General features: G+C 36.4%; 1 protein-coding gene across 4 annotated transcripts in view; it reads left to right on the top strand.

The window, feature by feature from the left end:
- Positions 1-25834, top strand: part of LOC131061590 (THO complex subunit 2) — a 110711-nt gene that overhangs the window by 54083 nt on the left and 30794 nt on the right. For all 4 annotated transcript variants that reach the window (XM_059218157.1, XM_057995357.2, XM_057995358.2 and 1 more), the window contains 8 exons: positions 5512-5587; positions 5858-6051; positions 17118-17198; positions 18984-19200; positions 19283-19525; positions 19698-19778; positions 19950-20069; positions 20178-20237. In XM_059218157.1, coding sequence (XP_059074140.1) covers positions 5512-5587; positions 5858-6051; positions 17118-17198; positions 18984-19200; positions 19283-19525; positions 19698-19778; positions 19950-20069; positions 20178-20237 — 1072 coding nt within the window. The remainder of the gene's footprint in view (positions 1-5511; positions 5588-5857; positions 6052-17117; positions 17199-18983; positions 19201-19282; positions 19526-19697; positions 19779-19949; positions 20070-20177; positions 20238-25834) is intronic.

A 25834-nucleotide genomic window follows, 5' to 3' on the forward strand; every position in this document is an offset into this window, starting at 1 on the left:
TCTAGAGTTTATCAATGATGGTCATAGTTGTTTTTGTAGAGGGCTAATCAAACCACTCAAGTGTTTGGTAAGAGCATTTAATATGAACTACTTGCAAGAGGCCATCGGAACAACCTTAAATTTGGAGAACCCAATGCCCAAAGGCAAATTCTGCTGCAAGAATACACCACTGATTCAACATAGGAAGCCTCAAAAGAGTTTCCCACAACCAAAGACACTACCCGCAAATCCAAACAATGTTGAGGAATCCAAGAATGAGCTTCGAAGGAAAAAGCTATGTTTCACCTATAGAGATCCATGGCAGCCAAGACGCAAGCGTTTGGGGAAGGGTCAAATACATTACATAGAAGTAGTTTCCAATGAGGATTCAAAGGTAGATGAACTAAGCTTGAGGTTTTTGTGGATTATGTAAAGCATGAAGGCCAAGGAGGGGAGCATTTGGGTGGCACACATGCAACAATATTGGGGGCACCTAGATATCATGTTTTTTGTGTTAGAGGAGTTTTGCAAGGACAAAGGGTAACAGTTTTGATTTATGGTGGGGCTACACACAATTTCATTGATGAAGGGTTAGTGGCCAAGATGGGTTTGAGGATAGAAGACTTTGAAGGGTTTAATGTTATAGTGGCAAACAAGAGTCCCATTTCATGCAACCAAAGGATTCAACACTTGGAGTTAACCATAGGAGGATGCTAGATTCGAGATTATTTCTATGTGATTGGCATTGGCGAGACAAAGTTGGTGTTGGGAGTACAATGGTTGCATTCACTTGGAAAATATACAAGTTAAAGTACCTTGGAGTTGAAGTTCAAATCTAATGGGAAGGAGGTAGTTCTTCATGGCCTTTCAAATTGGGATCCTATGGTGGTTTTTGCCAAAAGGATGGAGAGTTTTTCAGAGAGACCATGTGGCTTGGGCAGCGTAATGCGTCATTATAGATATGAGTTTCTCTACCATGTTGACATTCAGTCCATCTTGGATAAACATAGCAAGGTGTTTGATGAAATTCTTCTTAGTTTACCACCATAGGAGCTTTCAACATGTGATTGAGCTCAAGGAAGGAGTAAAAATTGTCATCACTATGCCTTATCGACGATCGAGGAGGTATAAGGAGGAGTTGAGAAGGCAATTAAGGAGTTATTGGACATGGGGCACATATGATCTAGTTCCAGCCCATTGACTTCATCTGTGATATTGGTGAATAAAAATGATGGGACCATAGACAATAAAGAATTGTACCTCATACCTAGGATCAATGAGTTGATAGATGAGCTTCATGGTGCAGTGTATTTCTCCAAGATTGACTTATGATTGGGTTATCATCAAATAAGGATTTGAGATGAGGATGTGCACAAGACAGCCTTTGTATGTCACTATGGGTACTACGAGTTCTTGCTCATGCCATTTGGGTTGTTTGATGTAGCTGCCATTTTTCAGTCATGTATGAAACAAGTATTCAGTTTACAATTGAGGAAATTGTTGCTAGTCTTCTTTGATGACTTGTTGATTTATAGTAAGACATGGGAGGATCATTTGAAGCACATAGTTGAGGTGCTTGGTATACTTGAGCAGCATTTGTTCTATGCTGGAGAATCCAAATGCGAGTTTGGTTTGACTGAAATATTATATTTGGGGCATAAGATTAGTGCTTAAGGGGTTAGCATGGATGAGGAGAAGATCAAGAGGATCCAAGATTGGCCATGACCAAGAAATTTATCATATTTGAGGGGATTTGTGGGACTTAACAACTATTATAAGAGGTTTGTGAAGGGCTTTTCACAACATGCAGCCCCATTGACAGTTTTGACAAAGAAAGGAGCTTTCTCTTGGAGCCCTACAACACATAGAGCTTTTGATAAGCTCAAGGAGGTAATGAGCTCATTCCAGATTTCTCACATTTGTTTGAGAGTGTTATGCTTTAGGAGAGGGGATTGGAGTAGATTTGGTGCAGAATTGGCATCCCCTAGCATTTGTGAGTAGGAAGCTCAAGGAGATAGAGAGGAGCTTCTCTATTTATGACAAGGAGATTTTGGTCATCATGCATGCATTCACGAAACTGAGATAACACTTCGTTTGTGGTCAAAATAGATCATAGCAGCTTGAAATTCTTCCTTAACTAGAAGGATTTGAAGGATAGATATCAAAAGTGGGTAAGCAAACTCCAAGCCTATGATTTTGACATTGAGTATGTTAAGAGAAAAATAATGTTGTGGCTGATGTACTCTCCAAGAAACTTAATTTTTTCTCTATGATTGATATCTCGCCTGATTGAAAGGCTTCCATAATAGGTGAATGTATTAAAAACACAGTTGCTAATGACATCTTGGATGGAAGGTTGCAAGATGACAAGTTCAAGGTGGTTGATGAGCTCATCCTCTACAAAGATCAAGTGTATCTTGTGCCAAAATAAAAATTGAAGGAAACAATTTGAGGGCATATCATGACACACCACTTGGTGGTCATCCAAGTTACTACAAGACATAGAAGTAAGGGTGAGCATCTTAGGGAGTGTATGGTGTGCCAGCAAAACAAAACAAGGCATGTATTTCCAGCTGGCCTGTTGTACCCTCTGCTCATTCCAAACCAGAAATGGGAGAGCATTTCTGTGGATTTCATTACGGGCCTTCCAAATCTCCAAGGTAAGGATTGTATCTGTGTGGTTGTTGATAGGCTCACTAAATATGCTTTTTTCCATGCTATTCCTTTAGATTACAAGGCCCCGCATGTTGCTAATATGTTCTTTATACAAATTTTTAGACTTCATGGGTTGCAAATGACAGGGACAATAGTTTTACCAGCTTGTTTTTGCAAGAGCTGTTTTACTAAATGGGCACAGAATTGAAGCCTAGCACTAGCTATCATCCTCAAATCGATGAGCAAAGACAAATTGTGAACAAATGGGTAGAAGGTTATTTGAGGAATTATGTTAAAAGACTACAAACAACATTTGTCAAATGTCTACACCTAGGAGATTATTGCTACAATTCTACTTACCACATGTCTATTGGTACGACCCTTTCAAGGCACTCTATGGTCATGATGTTATCTCATTCATGGATTTTATCCTTTCAGATACTAAGGTTCCAAGGGCAAAGGATGTGACTCAACAAATCTTAAACCTTGCGAAGGCACTCAGAGAACCTACAACAGTCCAAAAACCAGGAAAAGATGTATGCTGATTGCCACTGAACCGAGAGGATTTTTGAGGTGGGAGATATGGTATTCTCTAGGCTACAACCCTATAGGCAATCTACCCTCAAGGGAAGTGGAGCTGAGAAGTTAAATCTTCGCTTTTATGGGCCCTATAATATCCTAAGGAAAATTGGTGAGGTTGCATATGAGTTGGAGCTTCCCACAAACAACAAGATTCATAATGTTTTTCACTTATCATGCTTGAAGAAGGCCCTTGGATAGAAAATTACCTCACTTGAGTTGCCACCATTTGATGATTAAGGAAGGCTAATTCTGGAACTTGAAGCTATGATGGACATCAGAAAAAAGGAATTTAGGAACAAGATTATGCTTAAGTATTTGGTTAAGTGGGAAAATTTGCCTCTTGTGGACACCACATGGCAAGGAATTGAGTCGCTGACATTTTTGGTCGGGATAGGAGGATTTTCATGTCCCCTCTGCTCAGGTATAGTCGATTTGTTATTCTAAATTTTAAATAATAAAAGTGTTTTTAAACACAAATAATAATATTAATAATTTACATTACTTTAATGATAATAATAAAATTCATTTTTGGGCGCTGATCTGCCTTATAATAAATCCAACTTGGGGGCCGACCCGACCCACCTTGCATTTTTTGGGCCAATCTGCTGTGCATATTTTATAAAATATATGAAGGGGAAAGTCTGCTATTTTGATTATCAGTTTGTACTTCTGAAAATTGCTAATTGGCATGCATCTTGTGCTGGGACAAAATCCTTAGTCAATTTTTGTATTGGAAAATCGTGCTTGTTTAAATTGTAACTTTTAATGGGGTTTAACCATTTAGTTATTGTGATATCTATCTATTTAATTCTATCTTTTTGAAGTTAATTTATTGGCATTTGCTTTAGCTAGTAGTAAGCATTTGTCTGCTTTTTCTTTAAATATATGTTGGCAATTGAATATTGGTCTCTGCTTTAGCTAGTAGAAAGTTGTGTTTAATAATGCTTTAATTAGTTTATTCTTCTTAGTATCTGAAAATCTCATTTGCAAGACTTGATTGTTAACAAACATGCATCTGGGGCAAAATCATAATCAATAATGAAATTACATTTAACCCATACTTGTAATTCTATATATGGTTTAGTCTAGGTTTAAGTTTAGGTTTAGTTAGGTCTTAGGGAGCTTCCTCTTATAATTTGAACAACAGTTCTACCGTATGTGCCATTCCATTTTGTGTTGTTTAGCAATAGAATAGCTTAAATGTTACAATTGAGGTGATTGATGCCTCTGCTTCTCATAATAATTGCGAACAACCATTCTTGCCTCTGTGCCGTGCCTCTAAATCGGGCCCCTAGCATTGCCTCTACCTGGGTGAGCTATTTGTTGAACCCTTTCCACTCATGAGTACCTGTGAGTGAGTGAGTTACTCACCAAATTTGTAACTGGAAACAATGTCAGAAAGTACTTCCAATGTTATGGTATCTGCTAACTTGCTTTTGGTTAGTAGTTGAATTTATGAATCATGGACATACGTGCCATGTTGTTATTAAACTAATATTATGTTTATTCTATAATGGTCATCGTAGTTGTCGTCTTAGTTGTCTTTTTTTTTAGTTCGTTTAGTGTAACTACTGCTTCTTTTATTAGAAGGTGTAGTTAGCTTTTTAGTTTTTAGCTTTTTAGCTTTTTAAGTGTATTTAGCTTTTTAGCTTCAGTTTGAAGCTTCTGTTAAACGGTTTGTTCTTTTTAGAACATCTTGTAATCTCTATTTAAGGAGACCTTGTCTCCTTTATTGAACACATCAATTATTTGAGCAATTAATTTTTCAGTTGTAGCATGGTAGAAGATTTTTTTCTTCGGTGCTTCATATCTCATTTAATTCAATTATTCATTATAGCCAGTGTGTGTGGGCTTAGTAATAAATCAAAACATTCAAAACTCAGAAGGACATTATTTCCTTTCTCAAAATCCAAATTGCATTATGTGAAAGTTAAACTGTTCAAATGGAAAACTCAGTGAAACTATTAATCTCTTTTCTTGTGCTATGGAAGTAATTTCTATTATTGTATTTAAATCCTTGATCCCCTCTAAGCATGGTTTATGGTAATTTCTTGAAACATATGTACTTCATTGTATTTTAATAACTCATGTTCCAAACGGAAAAGCGAAATTTGGATGAATATAATGGATTGTGCTTGGAATAGTTAAATGTATGCTGCTCTTATATTACATAAATGACGATGCTGTATAACTATCATGGATGAATTGAAATTTGAGTTATAGGCTTTTAAAGTAATATTCCTGCAGAACATTGCCTATTTAGTGACAAATGATTGCACTTTAATGTGACCTCAGATATTTGCATTTGCTACCCAAAGATGAAGAGGCATTTGAGCATTATGAAGAGTTCTCTAAAAAGCGTTTGGATGAGGTATGACTATCCTTAAAAAAAAGTTTAAGAAATAAAGAAGCTTGCAATGTGGCTTCATTTTATTCAATCATGGTTGTGTTTTGGAAAAGATTTCACTTGATTGCATTCTAAAAGAAGTGTCCTACAGAACATATACATCTTGATTTGTACTTTGACCTTGTAACTAGTTTGTCATGTTAAATTTTCTTCTAATGTTTATTCATGAGAATGAAAAGTCGACTGTTCTTTTCAGTTTTGTTCGGTAAATTGTTTAGATTTGGTTAATTGCAGGCAAATAAAATTGGCAAGATAAATCTTGCAGCAACAGGGAAGGACTTAATGGAAGAGGAAAAACCTGGAGATGTCACAATTGATTTGTTTGCAGCTCTGGATATTGAATCTGAAGCTGCAGCTGAACGTTCTACTGAACTTGTTACAAATCAAAAACTTGGTCTGCTGAAAGGATTTCTTGATGTTGATGATTGGTAATGTCACATATGTGGCTGATACATCTTCCACTCGGTTAACATTGTTTATCTTAAATAAATTGTTAGCAATGTCATACTTGAGACTAACAAATACATTTCCTTCATAAAGTGGGAAATATTATGTAGCTTGTATAAACTTAAAGGAAAACCTTTCTAAAGCAATTTAGAAGAACTTGGCCTGTAATTTTTCTCTGTGTCTAATAATACACTATCTACTTCTGTATGTTCTTATTTTTGTGTTGATTTCTTTTTTTATATTGGAGGTGTTTCCTGACATGTCGATTTGTACTTGTACTTGGATCTTATGGTTTTTTTCTATTTAGCAAGAAACTCAGTGTGGAGGCGCTGCTGTGTTTTAAAATGGCCTGAATGCATTTCTGATGTCAACAGTGATTTTTAGATCCTAGTATCATACATTCCAGCTGTAACACTGGGTCACTTTCAGTCCCTAATGGTATTTGTTTTGGTGGTAGTGGTTAATACAATGGCCACTAAAATGATTCTGGTATGCTTCTATTTGTGGTTTATTGAAGAGCTATTTATGCTGTTTTTTCCCCTATCTTTCGTTTTTCTTGGGTACTTTCTAGGCCGTGGGAGGTCTACATTGGGTTACTGTGGGATTTGTTTAAGCCATTTTGGGCTGCTTATTCCCTTTGATTTGTTTCGTCATTTCTTATTTTGGGCAATCTATAGTTGAGGCTTGCCCATCATGCTTTGATTACTTTGAGTTTGCTTAAGTGTTATTATTTGGTTGTTTTTCATAAACTAGTACTACGTTACTTTAATTGTTCAATGTTTTTCTTTCTTAGTTGGGACAGTAAATAAACAAACTGAATTAACACATCTTGTAAGAAAGAAGATGGAAAAGGTTTTTAATGCCAATACATGTCATGCATTATTGTTTTAGACTTTAAATAGTAGGGGGCCTCCATTGGGTTACAGCGGGAATAGTTTAAGCCATTGCAGGACTGATTATTACCTCTGATTGTTAGAATAATATTTCATATTGTTTAATGGTCAAATATATTGTAATTAGATGTCTACAGTTCTAGGTAGTTAGAAGTAGGTGTTTTCAATCTTTTCTAAGTTAATAGACTGAAGTATTTTTACTAGTTCTTTCCTGAACATGGTATCAGAGCCTAGGAGATTTTTTTTGAAAAATTTGTCAAAACTTTGGCCTGTGTTCGATTGGGTGTCCAAAAACACGAATTTTTCTTGTTTTTCTGCTTCACACCCCCGTTTGGCATCTGTTGTGGATTCCTATTCACACCCGCGTCTGTTTTCTGCGGGTTTAGGCTCTCGTTTTCTAAAAATCGCGTTCTGGTGTTTGCTCCACCTTTATTCCGTCACTCGCGTTTTCTAAAAATCGCGTTTTGTGTCTGCGACTTCTGTGTCGCGTTTTTCGTGGATCTTGGTGTCACCTACTCTATTCATGGTGGGCATTTTTTGCGGATTTCGTCTTCTTTCTGCTTGTGTGAAAAAGGGTTTCATTTATTTTGGCGGATTTTTGAACCCGCGTTCTGCATAACTTCGCGATTTTCTGTGTCCGTGATCTTCAGCATTTTTTATGGAGATTTCTGGGTTTTTCGTCACGCTTTTTGACGCGAAAAGAGTTTTCTAGTTGGTCACGAATTTCATTTAGTTGAAATCCTTAGAAATTTTGGCGCCCGTTTCTCCTCGGCCTGCGATTTTAGTCCGTGATTTCATCCTTTTTCCGCGCGACTTCGAGTTTTTCGGCGGTAGAGATTGGTTGTGTGATTTTTCGCGCCCGTGTGCTGTGTGCAAATTTCGTGTTTCTTGCCTAATGTTTCTGCAACTTGACCTATGGTTTTGACCCTCTGTTTCAAGGCAAAATTTTTTCTCCGATTGCAGATTCTTGGTGGGTTTTTCAAAACCTCAATTGGGTTGCTTTCAGATATTTCTGGGTCTTCCAATTTTTTTGCCTCGAAAATTGTGCTATGGTTTCAGTTTCTACCTTCAAGTCCGACTTGCAGAGTTTTTAAAAAACCCTCTGCATCTGTTGGTTTTCGTCCTTGGAATTTGTGCCTTCACCAATTCCGACCTCGGGGTACGTGATGGCATCTTTGACAAACATTATGCTCAAAAGTAGCCAGAAATTCAATGGTCGCAATTACAACATCTGGAAGGAACGTATGTTGACAATTTTTGAGTACTGATGTCTTGATACAGTTGTTCTGGGCACATCTCAACGTCCAACTACTGTCGTAAAATATCAGGACAAATGGCATGAGTGCATCTAGGAAGTAGTCATGCTCATTAAACTCTCTGTCACCGATGAGAAGCTACCTCAGGTACCATGCGGAAAAACTACGAAGGAGATATGGGATCATTTGAAGAGTCTCCATGAAACCTTTGACAAGAGCAGAGCATTTTTTCTGAAGGATAGGTTCTTTTCGATTATGATGGATGAGAGGACACCTCTGCAGGATCACTTGACAAAGATCAAGGACGTTTGTGACCAACTTGAGGCGATTGGTTGCACAATGGAGGAAGAGGACACGGTCGTCATCACTTTGAAGAGTTTGCCAAAATCTTATGAGCATTTCATTGAAACGCTGAATATCACTTCCATTGACGTCGATTTGAAGTTTCCTGATCTCTGTAACAAGCTTTTACAACAAGATCGGCGACGACAACAGTTTGGAAGTAGTACCAGTTCCACCTCTACCGAGCAAGTGTTCTTTGCCAAATCTTTTGCTAAGAACAAAGGGAAGGGTCCATCTTCTCAGCCAAAAGGCTCTGGTTCTTCTCAAGACAACAAGAAGATGAACGTTCAGTGCAATTATTGTCAGAAGTTTGGTCACATGAAGGCTGAGTGTCAAATTCGATTGGCTTCTAAACAAAAGAAGTAGGGAGGGTCTCAACCAAAGGCAAATGTTGCCGAACACTCCGAGCAGAAAGAATCTACTTTCTATGCTTCTATGGCCAAGAGAACAACAGATCTAGTCCACTCTTCTACTTCGTGGCATTTTACTCATCGTCGAGATTGGTTCACAAAATTTGAACCATTCTCGGATTCGGTAATCTTTAGAGGAGGAGAAGAGTACACAGTTGTTGGTAAGGGCACTGTCCAGATTCACTCAGGCGGTAGAAATATAATTTTTCTTGATGTCTACTATGTTCCAGGCATGGAACATAATCTCCTCTTCGTCAGCCAGATCTTGAGGCATTCTCCTCAATTAGATGTTATCTTCAGTTCGTCCACCTGCAACATTGTTGATAGGGAGACTCATACTACAATCGCTATGGGACTTGAGGATCATGGTTTGTATAGACTTGTTGATTCTGACGATTCTCAGGAGCATGCTTTGGCTGCTAGGAGTACATCCATCATAACACTTTGGCATCAGTGTTATGGGCACTTACACATGCACTATCTCTCTTAGTTATCTCGGGAGGGTTTGATTGCCGGTCTACCTGAGATCCAACCTCAAAATCATGGAGTATGTGGAGCTTGTCAAGCTGGGAAGCAGCATCAGACACCATTCTCGGATGGTGATTCTTGGTGAGCCTCCAAGGTCCTTCAGTTGGTTCACGCTGATGTATGTGGGCTAATGAATACACCTTCTGTTATTGGTTGCAGGTACTTGTTATTTGTTAACGAGTTCAGTCGTAAAATGTGGGTGTATTTTTTGAAAAATAAATCAGATGTGTTCAGTACATTTCAGCATTTTAAGGCCTTCGTTGAGAAAGAATTCGGAACTCAGATTGTCACTCTAAGGTCAGATAATGGGGGGAGTTTTGTTCCAATGACTTCTCTACATTTTGTGCTACAAATGGCATTAAGCACCAACTCACCACACCATACACCCCTCAACAGAATGGTGTCGTTGAACGTAGAAATCACACCATTATTGAAATGGCTCGTTCTATGATAGAGCATAGAAATGTAACTAAGAAATATTGGGCTGAAGCAGTTTACACTGCAGTCTACCTATTGAATCCATCGCCTACACATGCCGTTAAGAAGATGACTCCTGAAGAAGCCTGGTCAGGACACAAGCCTAAAGTGGGCCATTTGAAAGTCTTTAGTTCTACTGCTCATGTATGGATTCTAGACGCCAAGCGTGCTAAGTTGGATTCAAAGAGCCAAACACTTATGTTTACCGGTTACAACTACAACCACAAGGCCTACAGGTTGATTGATGTGGAGACAAATCCTCTCGTTTTCAGTCATGTTGTTGTGGTTGATGAGACTACTCGTCCATTTATACTTTCTACTACTCCTAGTCCTGCGACTTAGTCTATGAAGACTTCTAATGTTGGTGTTCGTATTCCTCTTGGTTCCCATGATGGGAGGGATTCAGAGCATTTTGACTCTGAAGATGAGGAATCTACCGATCCAGCACCAACTGATTTTTCACAGGATTCGCATCGAGATGACTTTGTTCCGGAAACTCCAAGGGATGTTGTTTCTCCAATGCCAGATGTTGGTACTTCTACCCTTAGCCCTAAATGGTGGGCCAAGACAATAGGAGATCTTCGTGATGATGAGCTTCTTGAGGATAGATTAGTTTTCTGCAAGAGAAAGCAATAGAATACAATCAACTTTGCACTTATGGCTAACATCCACAACATCCATGAGCCCCAAAAATATTCCGAGGCTAAAGGCATTCCTGAGTGGGAAAAGGCTATGGAGATAGAATACCATAGTCTTCTAAAGAATAACACTTGGGTTCTTTCTGATCTGCCTCCTGGGAAGAAACCCATCAGCTGTAAATGGGTTTACAAAGTCAAGTATCATGCAGATGGTACTTTGGATAAGTACAAGGCCAGATTGGTAGTTTGGGGTTTTACATAGCGGGAGGGCATTGACTATGAGGAGACTTTTGCTCCTACTGCCAAGATGAGTACCATTCGTCTTCTTCTTGCCATTGCAGCTCAGTTTGGATGGAAACTTCACCAAATGGATGTTAAGAGTGCATTCCTCAACGGTGAGTTGCAAGAAGTTTATAGGACTCAACCTCCTAGCTTCAAGGTTCTTGGTAAGGAACATCATGTTTGTAGATTGGTAAAAGCCCTCTATGGCCTGAAGCAAGCCCCTCGGGCTTGGTACTTCAAGATTGATCAGTATTTGTTTGAACATGGTTTTCAGCGCAGTCCCTTTGACACTAATTTGTATGTAAAACTCTCCGGTGATGATATCCTTTTTCTTGTTGTCTACGTGGATGACTTGATCATTACTTGCAATTCAACACATTTTATTACAGCCGTCAAACATGACTTGTGCCAAGCTTTTGACATGACAGATTTGGAGCTTCTCCATTATTGCTTAGGTGTCGAAGTATGGCAGATTGATGACAGGATCTTTATTTCATAGTCCAAGTATGCCCGTAGTTTGCTTGACAAGTTTCGAATGCAGGATTGTAAACCTGCTTCCACACCTATGGATAAAGGTCTGAAGTTATCAGCCAAGTCTGATTCACCTGCAGTAGATTAGACTGATTTCAGGCAACTAGTAGGCAGCCTCATCTATCTCACTGCCACTAGACTTGACATCAGTCTTGCTATCAGCTACATCTCTCGCTTCATGACGGCCCCAAAAGTTAATCATTGGATTGCAGCGAAGCGAGTGCTGCGATATGTGAAAGGCACTTCAGACTATTGCATTCTGTATAGCAGGTGCAACGATTCAAAGCTGATTGATTATACTAACTTAGACTGGGCAGGATCAATGGATGACATAAAATCCACTTCTGGGTACGTATTCAGTTTGGGTATAGGTGCCGTCACTTGGAGCAGCAAGAAGCAACATGCCGTGGCTCTTTCCTCGACTGAAGTTGAATACCAGGGAACAGTTAAGGCCGCATGTGAGACAGTTTGGCTTCGAAGGATGCTTTCTAACATGCTGATGCTGCAAGCAAGTCCTTCTCCCTTGTATACTGATAATCAAGGGGTGCTCAAATTGGCCAAAAATCCAGTCTTCCGTGAATGTACCAAGCATGTCGAGCTTCATTGTCACTACATCCGCAAGCTGGTAGAAGACGGATCAGTTCAGTTGCAGTATGTTCCGACAGCGGATCAGACTGCGGATATTCTCACCAAGTCTATGAGGCTGGATAAATTTCTAAAATTCAGGGGGCAACTTGGTGTTTTTGATATATTGACCATTAAGGGAGGGTGTTAGAATAATATTTCATATTGTTTAGTGGTCAAATATATTGTAATTAGATGTCTACAGTTCTAGGTAGTTAGAAGTAGGTGTTTTCATTAATAGCTACAGTGTTTTGTCATTTCTATAAATTGTAATCTTTTCTAAGTTAATAGACTAAAGTATTTTTACGAGTGCTTGCCTCTCATCCTTTGTTACCGTTTACTGCTTGGTTGTTTCCTTTTACTGTTGAACTTATACATTTATCCACTGTTTTCTTTCAGGTCCTATTGTCATACATTGTCCATCTGCAAGCATTTATCCACTGTTTTCTTTCTTAGTTGTGTTGGAAAATGAAAAAATTTGAGTTAATAAATTTTCTATGAGAGAAGATGCAAAATGTTTTTTATTTCCAATATTTGTCATGCATTATTGCTTTAGATTTGTACTAGCTGGTATTTTATTGCTTCCAATATCTGACAGACCTGACCATTGAAAGTCATATTTTCCATGTAAGGATCCATAAACCCCTGGCAAAGTTAGCACAAGAAGTATGCTAGAAGTTGCCAAAGATAACTCTTACTAACATCTAGAGCCTGTGACATCAGTTTGACCCAAACAGAAAATAATTAGTTATAATAATTTTCTTATCTAGCTCTCTTACCTTTTAGTATAAATGGAAATGTTTGCAACTGTATGATTGTCTTTGCTAAGTTCAGAATAATCGGGAATCTTATATCTTGAATTCTGATTCAAGAAAACTGGCCTGTATAATACACATTAGTAGCAAACTCAAATATGAGTTTGCATTTAACTGTCTATAGTTTGCTGATATGCCATGCCCATTCATGAACATGATGATTCCTATCACAACATTATTAGAATATTTAATTAAATTTAGTCAGTTATATTTATTAATTGTCATTTAGCTTTTTAGCTTTTTAGTTTGTTTTAGTCTTTTAAGTGTAACTATTGCTTCTTTTATAAAGACGCATAGCTAGCTTCTTATTATTTAGCATTTTAGCTTTATTTGGCGTTTAAAGCTTTTAAGCTTCATGTTGAAGCTTTAGCTTTATGGTTTGTTCTTTTTAGAACACCATCTTGTAATTCCTTTATATACGGTCGTATATTAGTAATTAATTAATTCAATTATTTTTCATATGAAAATAAAAGATTTTGAATTTTTTTTTTTCTAAAATTTTTCGGAAGGATATATATATTTTTTTTTAATCACTTTTTTTTTGGGCATTTTTTTTCGTGCTAGGGTTTGTTGGAAATTTCACGTGGTTGAGTTCGTGGTTCGCAAGTTTTTTTGGGTCGCTTCTGTTTTTGTGAATTCAATGTCGCGTTTTTGGCCGCCTAGGGTTTTTGGGCGATTGTGATTTTTGTGCGGATTTCTACAGTTTTGTTTTTTGGCATGCAATATTTTTTGTGCGATTTGTCTTCTTTTCCCTGTGGCAGCAAGGGTTTTATGACAATTTTAGTGCATGATTTTCCGACCCGTGTTGGGATATTTTTGGTGTGATTTTTCTTTGCATGCATTTGAGTTTTTCTTGCGATGGTGATGACCTTCGTGTTTTTCCAATGCGCGATTTTTTATGTTTTCCGGCGGCAACAGTTTGTTTAATCTGTGGATTTCGTGTTCGTTATTTCTGCATCACGATTTTTTCTGAAAATCGCGTTATTTGTGCTCACGATTTCCCGTGATTTTGGAAGCTTTTTTCTGCGATTTTGGGTATGACGGGTGCTTGACCGATTTTGCTGCATATTGTTTTTTTTTGCAGCGGATTTTTGTCTCTCGTCCCCTTGTGGCTAGGGTTTGGAATTTTTTTTAGTTTCCAGAATTTGCAGGAAATTTTAATTTCTGGTTTTTGAGCAAACCTCGAAATTCATGCATTGGGATCCGTGCCTCGACTTCCATTCCAGGTTTTCAGATCCTTTGTGCAGCTATTTCTATTTTGATTTTTAATTAGATTCTTCTATCTTGTTTTTCATGCCTTCACAATGTTGACCTCATTCAACGTCGGTTTCCGTTATGGCATCTTTGACCAACATCATGTTGGTGTTGATACATGATAGCCTCGGTAAGATAAATGATTGAATGAGAGGTAAATGAAGTCTCTCATTCAATCATCTATCTCATCGATAGACTAGATAAGACTTCAGTTATCATTCCTTGTTCGATGATTATTATAATTACTCTCCGATATGTTATGTTCAGGTTTCATCTTATACTAATAATTATATGCATGATAACTCAAGTATACGTAGATATTCACTTGTATACGATCTTGCTATGGTCGTATTCTTCGATCTATACATATATAAACTCGCCAATAAATCCCGATTAACACCAGGTTCGTAACCAATGCCCAAAATATCGATTAACATCGGTTGATTATCGTAATGCATAAAATACCGATTAGTATCGGTTTTGTTTGTTAAATACATACACACCGGTTGACATCGGTTAAATGCAATTATGATTTGAAGGGGCACGATCAAGTAATATCTTGATCGGTCATGTCTAATAGACATGACCGGTCAAGGTATTGCTTGATCTTCTTGATTGACATATATATATCGATTGATGATTATGAGAAGAAGATCGAAATTTATAAATGCTCCTTCTCATCTGCAACATACCAGACGATAATTAGATTTATTATATTAAGAAATAACATATGTTTGAAAGAAAAAATAAACCTTGAATATAACTTGCATCTTGAATAGAAAATTGAATAACATTTACAGTTGGAACACAATCAGAAGTTCAACGGCCGCAAATACAACACCTGGAAATTGCACATGTTGACGATATTTGAATATTGTTGCCTTGATCAGATTATTCTGGGCAAGGCTAGTTGTCGTAGAACATCAGGTGCAGATTAGGATAAATTTGATGAGCGCACTCGAGAGGCTGTAATGCTCATCAAGTTGTCTGTCACCGATGATCAACTCTCTCAAGTGCCTTTAGATAAAATAGCTAAAGAGATCTGGGATCTCTTGAAGGATCTTCATGAAACGTCTGACAAGAGCCGAGCTTTCTTTTTGAAGAATATGTTGTTTTCTATCATGATGGATAAAAAGATATCTATCTAGGCACATATTACGAAGATCAAGGAGATTTGTGACCAGTTGGACGCTACTGGCCGCACCATGAAGGAAGAGGATATGGTAGTGATCACGTTGAAAAGCCTACCCCGATCTTACAAGCATTTCATTGACATGCTCAATATCTCTTTCACTAGTGTTGATATGAAGTTTCTTGATCTCTGCAACAAGCTTCTACAACAAGATAGATGGAAGCAACAGTTTGGTTGTAACAGTGTCAATGCAGAACAAGCGTTTACTGCCAAGGAAAAAGGCAAAGGTGAGTCCACTCAACAAAAATGACAACGCAACTTTGAGGAGGGGTTCTCAAAGATCTTCACATGTCACTATTGTGGTGGACCTAGTCATATCTAGAAATTTTGGTGAAAGAGGTTGGCTGATCAGAAGTCCAACTAGGGAGGGTCTCAAGAGCAAGTGCAGGCTCATGTTGTGTCTCAAGAGCAAGTGCAGGCTCATGTTGTGTCTCAAGAGCAAGTGCAGGCTCATGTTGTAGAGCATTCTGAAGAGGAGTCAACCTTCTATGCTTTTTGATTTTGTCATCAGAGGTTTTTTTATTTTTCTCCACAAAAAATCATGGGATGGTTTTGCTTGATTTTTCCTCAAAAATCAAGGAGTGATGTTTTGCCGCACGATGTTTGGTGTTTTACCACGTGATATTTCCGGTGTTTTACCATGTGATGTCTGGTGTTTTGTCGCGTGATGTTTGGTGTTTTATATCGTGTTGTTTGAGGTTTTGTCGCGTGACGTTTTAGGGTTTTGTTCGATTTTCTCCTAAAAAATCGTTTAAGGGTTTTAGTTCTTGTTTAGAGTTTTTACAAATTTTTACCACAAAAAATGATGCTTGTTATCTTTAGTTTCGGAGGGTTTGCCAATTTTTCCTCAAAATCGTGTTTTCAAGTTTCTGTTTTACCCAACATCAGGTTGGATGGATTATGATAATCTTGATCATTAACACTTTCAAGATCCTGGGAGGGTCTCCGCTGCGGCAAATTGTTCTTTCTGTTTGTGATAAAAAAACCTGCAGTGTCTTTTGTAGGGTAGTTAGTAGATAGAATGACCATTAAGGGAGGGTATTAGAATATTTAATTATGTTTTAGTCAGTTATATTTAATTCTTTTATTAATGGTCATTTAGCTTTTTAGCTTTTTAGTTCGTTTTAGTCTTTTAAGTGTAACTATTGCTTCTTTTATAAAGACGCATAGTTAGTTTTTTAGCTTTATTTACTGTTTTAAGCTTTTAAGCTTCATGTTGAAGCTTTAGCTTTACTGTTCTTTCTTTTTAGAACACTCTCTTGTAATTCCTTTATATACGGTTGTATATTCGTAATTAATTCATTCAATTTTTTTTCAAACATCACTCAGTTTTGAATGCATTCTTTTATTGTTCAGTGCTAAGATTAATACCAGCTGTTGCCATTCTCCTAAATTAGGCATTAACCATTTTCCATAAATCGTCTCCCAAGATTAAATGTAACCTTCATATGGTTCTGTTTGAACATTGACAGGTATGCACTTATCAACATTATTGTTACAAATCAATTGATTGCATTTGCCAAAAAATAGCAATGGATGGAATTGAACCATTAAATAAAACAGTATATTAGTGCTACTGCTAATTATATCTATAGTTTACTTTCAACTAGCTGTTTGATTGCATTTTGTTTTTCTATTTATACCTTAAAAATTTCTTAATTACATTAAGATGCAGATAATGCGTAGCCTGATTTAGATTTAGGTATCCTTAATTTCTAGCTTGTAATTTTTTGGTTGTAAATGTATTATACATTTTTTTTAATGCAAATTTCTGGCTTCTAAAGCATTTTTTGTACTTTATGCAGGCCCCATGCACATGTTCTGTTGGACCGTCTCTCACCACTTAATCCAGTTGCACATTATCAAATTTGTCATGGCTTATTCATGTAAATTATCTGATGTCATGACTTGTAATAATATTTAACTACATAGATTATTTTTGATTGTCATTATTGCATTTAGGAAGTAGCTTGGCAATATTTGTTTTCAATGCTTCACTAGAGAATGCCTTGCATTCATTGAGTTTCTCTGGGTGGATAATAAGTGTTTATGATGACTGTCGAGGCAAAAGTTTTTAGTAGTGGCAAGAGACATAGGGTGTACGAATTGGTTGGCAAAAAACATGAACTTAATGCCCTGAGTCAGAGATAGACACTCTCTTCCCTATACTTTCATTGACTGGTATATTCTACATCATTTGCAAGCACTTTACCTTTAAAGCTAACATTCAGTTCATATCATAAGCCTTTCAAAGTCAATTGGTGCAGTTCAGACGTTCTCACCGTAAGATCTCACTAAGAAAATCCCTTTCAGTTTGTGATACTGTTATCCAAAATATATCTTCCTAAAAAAAAACCATTCTATGTTTCTGAGAGTAACTGATGGAAGATCCTCTTCAATCTGTTTGCAAGAACTTTAGCATATAACTTATTGGGAAACATTTAGACTAATGAGCCTCCTATTTATTGAAAATGGAGAGCTCCAAAGCTGCAAAATCTTACTTCATGAATGCATTTCAAAAACAACAACATGATATTAACTTTTGATATCTATTCCTTGGGATTGTTACATTGTTTTGTAAAGGCCTTTTTTAAGGCATACCAAATAAGTGATAAATCTCCTGAAGACAATTACCACACAACTATCGAACTAACACCCCTCACAATATTATTTATTAACTTACTATTAACTTGATTTCTAACATTCCTTGTGATATCAGCTTGTAAAGTTCCAATTATAGTACCGTTCTATATAGGTGGCAAAAACAGTGTCGTAAAAGTATAAATGGAATTCCAACTATTCAAGAGCATTTGTTGACTGATATTACTAACATTCAAATTAATATCATTCTAAATAACTACTTGACAGCGTGACTTTTCTGTTTAAATTTTTTCTACCGTCATTGAATCTTGGGAAAATTTCACAAATGAAACACAATGAAAATTTAAGAGGGTCAGGAAGCAAACCATTATTTTTCCCACATGGGGTGAACCAAGCTTTCAGACATTCTCCACAAGTTGAGCTATATCAAAGAAAATCTTCAACTGCCTTAAAGTTATCTGTCATTGGTTAACTTTTGCTGTGTCAAAATAAATCTCATAGAGGTTCTTACTTGAAAGTAGTGCCCTTGTCAACATTGGCTACCCAAGATAATGTCTTCCAACAAGTTGAGACATCAATATCTTTGGAAAGTTTACTCATGTGTTGAAGCAGATTTACTTGAAGGTTTAGAACATACATTCATACTGGTGGAGATCCAAGAAATTACTCATATACTCCTCAGATTTCATTGTTGGAGCTTGCATTAATTCTGCTTTTAACAAAAAAAAAACAAATTGAAATACCAATTCAGAAATTGCGTTGACAAATGAATTAAAGTCTTTATCACCTTGCACAGAAGATGCATGGAGCAAATTTGTCCGAACAAACAAAATTGAGACGGTGCCTGAGAATGATGTGACATTTTACCTTCATCTTCTATAAGTGCCCACTTTTTGATATTTTTGGCATCAAAATGCCACAACAAAAGTTCTGTATTTCATTGATATTTCTAACACTTGATCACACTAAAAACACAAACATTGTCTTAATGCTGATATGCAAAGGCAACTCCCTTCCTTTGTTAGGTTATAACTATGACTATATATTGTATGACGTCTGTGTGGTTGCAGGGCTATTGAGAAGACAATTTCTTCAACATATGCACTTTTGAGACAATCTCATTCAGCAAAACCAAGCTCTTCTCGTTTTATTGATGGCGCTGCAAATGCAGAGGGAATATTTAAATCCACTGGTCAATCATCTTTGATTGAATTACCTAGGGAGCTTTTTCAGATGCTTTCTGATGTTGGTCCATATCTTCATCAGGATGCTCTTCTCTTACAAAAGGTTGGATTTCTGCTTTTGTCTGGTTAATGATTTGACTAAGTGACTTGTTCATCTAAACCTATATACTTTCAAAAACTTTCAGGTATGCAGGGTACTAAGAGGCTACTATACATCTACTCTGGCTCTTGTTGCCTCTGCTGGCAGTTCAAATATACAGGAATTAGGGGATGGTGATCGAAAAGATCCTCGTCTTCGGTTAAAGGAGGCTCGGTTAAATATTGAGGAGGCACTTGGAACATGCTTGCTTCCATCTTTACAGCTTATACCTGCAAACCCTGCTGTAGGGCAAGAGATATGGGAAGTAATGAGCCTTCTTCCATATGAGGTTGGATTCTTAAGCACAGTACTTTTTCTCTAGTTCTTTTAGCATTTAAATTCTGATCTTTATTAATAAAGCATTTGTAGTTAATTATATGAAATTTTAATATTATCTTAAAAACTTCTTCCTTTTGTAGATACATCTTTTGGATGATAATTATTAATATTCTGTTGTGTAGGCACGTTATCGTTTATATGGTGAATGGGAAAAAGATGATGAGCGTGTTCCACTTGTTTTAGTGGCACGCTTAACTGCTAAGGTAATATAGTAACTTCTAGAACTTGATAATGCTTCTTGTCAGAAGTTTGCTTAATTGACCTATAATTTTCTTCATTTTCCTCATGTTTCCATTTGTGTGCACCAATGATTTGGATATTGCTGCTACTTATAGTTGTTATAATGAAAAACTCTGAAGATAGTTTTTTTGCAGTTAGATACCAGGAGGATTCTTAAACGTCTTGCAAAGGATAATCTAAAGCAACTTGGTCGAATGGTGGCAAAGATAGCTCATGCTAACCCAATGACTGTCCTTCGCACAATAGTGCATCAGGTATGCACATATAGTGTTGGTAAAGATTATACATAATGGCGATTATGGTTTCCTCTCTTACTTTCTGCTAGTATCCTGCATTGCTTAAATATTTTTTGGAATGTTCAGATTGAAGCTTATAAGGATATGATTGCTCCTGTTGTGGATGCCTTCAAGTATTTGACTCAAGTAAGCATATCTGTCCTTTATCTTAAGCTGGATCCTAGTTTTATCTAATCTTTACTTAGCAATTGTTTTCCTTATTTTTCTTTGAGAATTGTTGAAACAAAAAATGTTTTTTTGAGTTTTATAATTTATGACAGTGGGCAGAGTATTCTCTCAAGTTTATGATCCAGGTTGCATTGCCCGTCTACTAATTTCAGGGCTATTTGAGTGTCTAAATGAATAACTTATTTGTAGTGAGGTTTTTTGGATGTAGATACCGAACCAAATTTATCTTTTCCCTTAAACACACCCCATCTGCACCCTAGACATATTGAGTGCAGACAAATGCACTGGGTGCTCATGCTAAATTGGGGATGCAACTCATTTTAAATTCAGTACAAAATCAAAAAAGGAGAGAAATGTAAAATCGTATACAATATAAGAGTTAAAACAAAAAAAATTAAAGAAGTGAATTGACATCCCTAACACAGCCTAATCTATATTATTATTAAATTCATTCAAACTAAGTTTTATTCTCAATTGTCATTCATCTCTTTACATAATTTGCAGGTAATTCAATTTTTTTAGTGAACAATCAATATTGAGATTGAAGACCTGGACTTCCATCCAACAAATATTCTCTTCCAGCATATTGAGATTGTTTTGTGTTGATTTTTTTACTGTCATTTTTTATTGAAGCCCAATATTGTATGTAGTACCATAGATTGAGGACTTGCCAAGTACTCGGTAGGACTCGTGGGACTCACGTGTCCTGAGGCCAGCCGAGTCCTGGTGAGTCCGGCTGAGTACTCTCAGTTTGTTGTCAAACGAACCCGGGCCGAGTTTTAACTCAAAAATAAAAAGCCTTCATTTTCTTTTTCATTTTTCATTTTGTTGGGAAAAAAACTCAGCTCTATAAATGGATTTTTTTTTTTCATTTCTGCTTTATCTTTTCAATAATCCATTTTTTTTTCAGGGGCATAGCTGCCAAATGCCCACTTCCAGCCCACCCTCGCACACCCCCTCAATCATTGGGTTTTTCTCACACTAACACCTTGTGCAGCTTATCATTGCTGCCCCTCAAACCCATTAGGGTCTCTGGGTGTGGAGACCAGAATTGATAACTTAGACGACTAATTTTATCTCTACCATAATATCATTGATCAATGAAGAAGTATCATACTATTAATATCAAAGATTCAAATGTGATTATTAGAACCTCTTCTCAAGTTTTCACTAGACCGGGGAAGAGGAAGATGCAAAATGTTGTAATATGCATTTTTTTTGGTGTAATTATAAGGTTTTTTATTTTGTGGAGTCATTGCTGAGTTTTTTTTTGAGTCCATGTTGAGTCCCGAGCCTGAGTCAAAAGTTTGGGCTACTGAGTTGAGTCCAATTCTGAGTCCTAAAATTATGGCATGTACTATGTTGACTAACATGATTTTGTTAGTTTGATTTACATGACTTTAAGTTTGATCTATCTCTTCTTTAAATGTGATTGAAGGATCATCTTGCTATTATCCTCATTGCTTTTTACCAAATGAAATTTTATCTTTGTTTCATTGCATTGTAATGACTATCCATTCATCCAACTTCCTAGCAACTGTCAACAAAATTAGTATGGAATAGGAGCAGGACTGTAACCTCAAGAAATCAGTAAGCTTAAAGAATAATAAATGTCATTCACAAGTTCTTACAACATGTAAAGAATAGTTTTCTCGTCACACCAAAATAAACGAAAAATAACCAGTTTCCTAATTAGCTTCAGTCAAACTGAGATTACAATCCAACTTTTCCAATCTGCTCTATTTGTATTTAACAATGATCTGATTGACTTTTTTATAGCAATAATAAAACATTCTAAACACAGTCTGCTTTGGTACCAAAATAACAGCTCTAATTTTATCCTTTCATTTTTTAATCTTTCCTGCTGCTTCTATGTTAAATAACAGAAATCTGCAGCTCCTATTTCAAGGTTTGCCACTCCCAATGTTAGGATTGCAGCTTGTATTTTCAACTGCCACTAAATCTTATCGCTGGTTTGTAATGTCCCTAGAATACAACAAATATATATATAACTAATCTAACTTGCAATTAAACTTCAATTACTTGATTAACACTAATCTCAATTCTTATTTAATAAAAAGGATACGAGTGCAGTACTGGGACATGTCCTTAGGCGGTTGTGAAGCTCGCCTTCTTGGAACCCATCTTGATTCCAAGCCCTACCAGGAAATCGAAGGTTAATTCGATTCCTGTCTTGGATCTAATTTCTTACACCCATGCCATATCAGGAAATCGAAGGTTAATTCGGTTCCTGTCTTGGATGTAATTTCTTACACCCATGCCATACCAGGAAATCGAAGGTTAATTCGATTCCTGTCTTGGATGTAATTTCTTACACCCAAGCCATACCAGGAAATCGAAGGTTAATTCGATTCCTGTCTTGGATGTAATTTATTGCACCCAAGCCATACCAAGGAGGACCATCATATATGATCAATTCCTTGTCTTGGATGATGCATCTCATCATTCAAGTCTACCAGAGAGGACCGGCCAGATCCATCTCTTCTTGGATGAACTTTGTCAACCAAGCGATAACATATATGCATATAGATATTCAGTATATACTGCCTACCAGGGATTATCATAATCCTTGCATTAGGCTATGGGAATTTCCTCCTGATAGCCTCCATCATATAGTCCATTATTCATATAACATTCTACAATTCATTATCATATATTATTCCATAATCTACATTTACATATTCCTAAATTAACATATATTCAGAAAATATTCATTAACATGTCTTCAGGAAGATTCATTAACATGTCTTCAGGAAGATTCATTAACATATATTCAAAAATATTCGTTAACATACATTCAGAACTATTCATTATCATATATTCACAAATACTCATTAACATAAGTTCAGAACAATTTATTAACACATATTCACAAATATTCATTAACATATATTTAGAACCATTCATTAACCTATATTCACAAATATTCATTATCATATATTTAGAACCATTCATTAACATATATTAAAATATTCATTATTGTATATGTGTGTGTGTGGCACACACGCCCACACACATATATATACTTTGTGAACCGTAGCCACCACTTACCTGTCGCAGTCCACAGCCGCATGCAGTTCGTAGCCCGCAGTGCAGTTCCTAGCCCACAGTGTCGCTGGTTATCCTCTCGTCCACCTTTCCTTCTTCGTCACCTCCTCTCCCCCCTCCTTAGCTCTACGGCGATCTTCCTTAATACCCCGTGGAGGGGAAGGGTCACATCCCCCCACGGGGTCCTTCCGCAGGAAGGGGTGTGACGGTGGTCGCAGCCCCCCGTCACACCACTTCCCGCGGGGAGGGGCCATCGTGGAGTTAGCTCTCCACGTGGGGGTTATCTCCACGTAAATATATTTAGACATTTACTCTATCCAATGCTTACTCTTGTTAATATTTTAACATGCTTTAATATTAAACATTAACATTATTGATTCGTTCATTTAATAATTCATATTTCCATCTTTTAATATATTAATATTTTCTAATAGTTTATTTTATATATTAATTTTATTTAATATATTAATGATATTTATATATATTAATATGTATTAAATAATTGACTTTATCACATTTCAAGAATGAATATTAATATATATTAATTAAATAATTTATTTAATAAGTAAATAAATTTCAAATAATCATTTGTTAATCATTATATTAATCAATAGTAATACTTGCCTCATTTAGGATATATATAACGATCAAGGAGGGGACATGACATGATTTCATTTTTAGCTTTGATGGCAGTGATTTTGGACACTAACTTGTTTGACATCAGTTTTTTCCTATTTTCTTCCCCCTGATGTCAAATTCCTCTCTCTGCAACTATATCTTCAATTCTGAGGGTATTATCTTCCCTAATCCTTTATTCATAATGTTTGCCAACTGTTCCTCTGTCTGCAACTATATCTTCAATTCTGAGGGTATTATCTTCCCTAATCCTTTATTCATAATGTTTGCCAACTGTTCTTCTGAACTGAAAAACTTAATTTTAATTTTTTTTTGTTTTGTATCAATTCTTCCACATTATGGTGCTTCTTAGTTCTATGTGTTTTATCTTTGGATGAGATACTGGATTCCTTAGTTGTATTGTTCCACCATTGTAAGGAAATACTGTAGGATTTCTTTGTGCTGCTCCCACATCTTCCAAGACTCTTCTTAACTAAATTCCTTGTGCACATGCTACCATTAATGCAATGTACTCTATTTTTGCATTTGATAATGTAACTATATTCTGCTTCTTTGAACTGCATGTAATCAATCCACTTCCTAATGTGAAACAATGTCTTGATGTGCACTTTCTTGAAAGGAAGCTAGATGGTGGAACACTTGTTACAATATTTTAAGAGGAGAGAATCTCAGAATTGCAAATAAACTATGATCAAACAATTTCAGAAAGAAATAACGCAATGAAATACAATCACATAACACAAAATTTATCCTGAGAAAACCCTACTAGAAAAACCATTTGTTAGCAAAGGTATTGGTGTCTTATTTTATTATTCAGTAACGCTATGGTTACAATACAATCTTAAAAGAACATCCATTGTCATCTATAACCACCGCCAGTATTTTTAAAAATTCGGGCCGGATAATCTTCCTGCATAGAAAAGTGATTTATCCTTCATCCCAAATATCTAATATACAGGAGAAGCAAACTAGGAAACTGTCGTAAGGTAAATGTGAAAATATTGAAAAATTACCAATAAAACCCCAAGTCAAATTTCCAAAGCCCCATTCTAAGGTGGGTCTCTAGGGTACTTTTAGAATGTGCTCTTATGTTTGATGATGTTGTTATAACCTACACTCCAACTTGGGCACTCCATTATCTCCATTCCAATATTCTCAATGATATGTCATAATTGTCTTAAAAGTCATAGTCCGCTATGTAACCTCACTCTTACATGTTGTTGTGCACGTCATAATGTTTCTTACATCTTGTGCATCTTATAGTGCCATAGATGCTCTTACACATCTTACATGACATAGATGCTCTTACATAGGTGTCATGTTAACATTACACATAGCATAATTGCCACCTCAAATGGGACCCTCCTCTTCCATGTGGGCTCATAAAATAAACATTAATTGAATAAAGGATCAAATATTAAGATTGCAAGGTGTATGACACCTATTCCAACATTTCTATCATTCGATGATTCTGTCCATTACACATTTGAATAACCAAACAACTTTGAATCTTCAACCAAGCACTAATGGATTCTATGATTCTTCAACTAAACAGTAATGCATTCCATGATTCTTTGTTCCTTTCACATACTAGATTATTCTTTTTGCTGCTTCTAAATGTTTTCTGTATGTCACTTATATATCTTGAAATCAATGCAGTTGCAAACATAATACTTGGCATTGTAGTAGTCAAATACTTTAAACCCGCAACAATATGTTTGTAGTTCCTTTCATATACTTCTGGCAATCCATCTTCGTTCATTAGATTTTCTCCAAGTGCTGTTGCTGCAACAACTCCTGTAAATCTAACATATTAAACTTGTTCAACATATCTTGTACATAGTTAGCTT

This window comes from Cryptomeria japonica, chromosome 3 (genome assembly GCF_030272615.1).
Source record: "Cryptomeria japonica chromosome 3, Sugi_1.0, whole genome shotgun sequence".
Taxonomy (NCBI): Eukaryota; Viridiplantae; Streptophyta; class Pinopsida; order Cupressales; family Cupressaceae; genus Cryptomeria; species Cryptomeria japonica.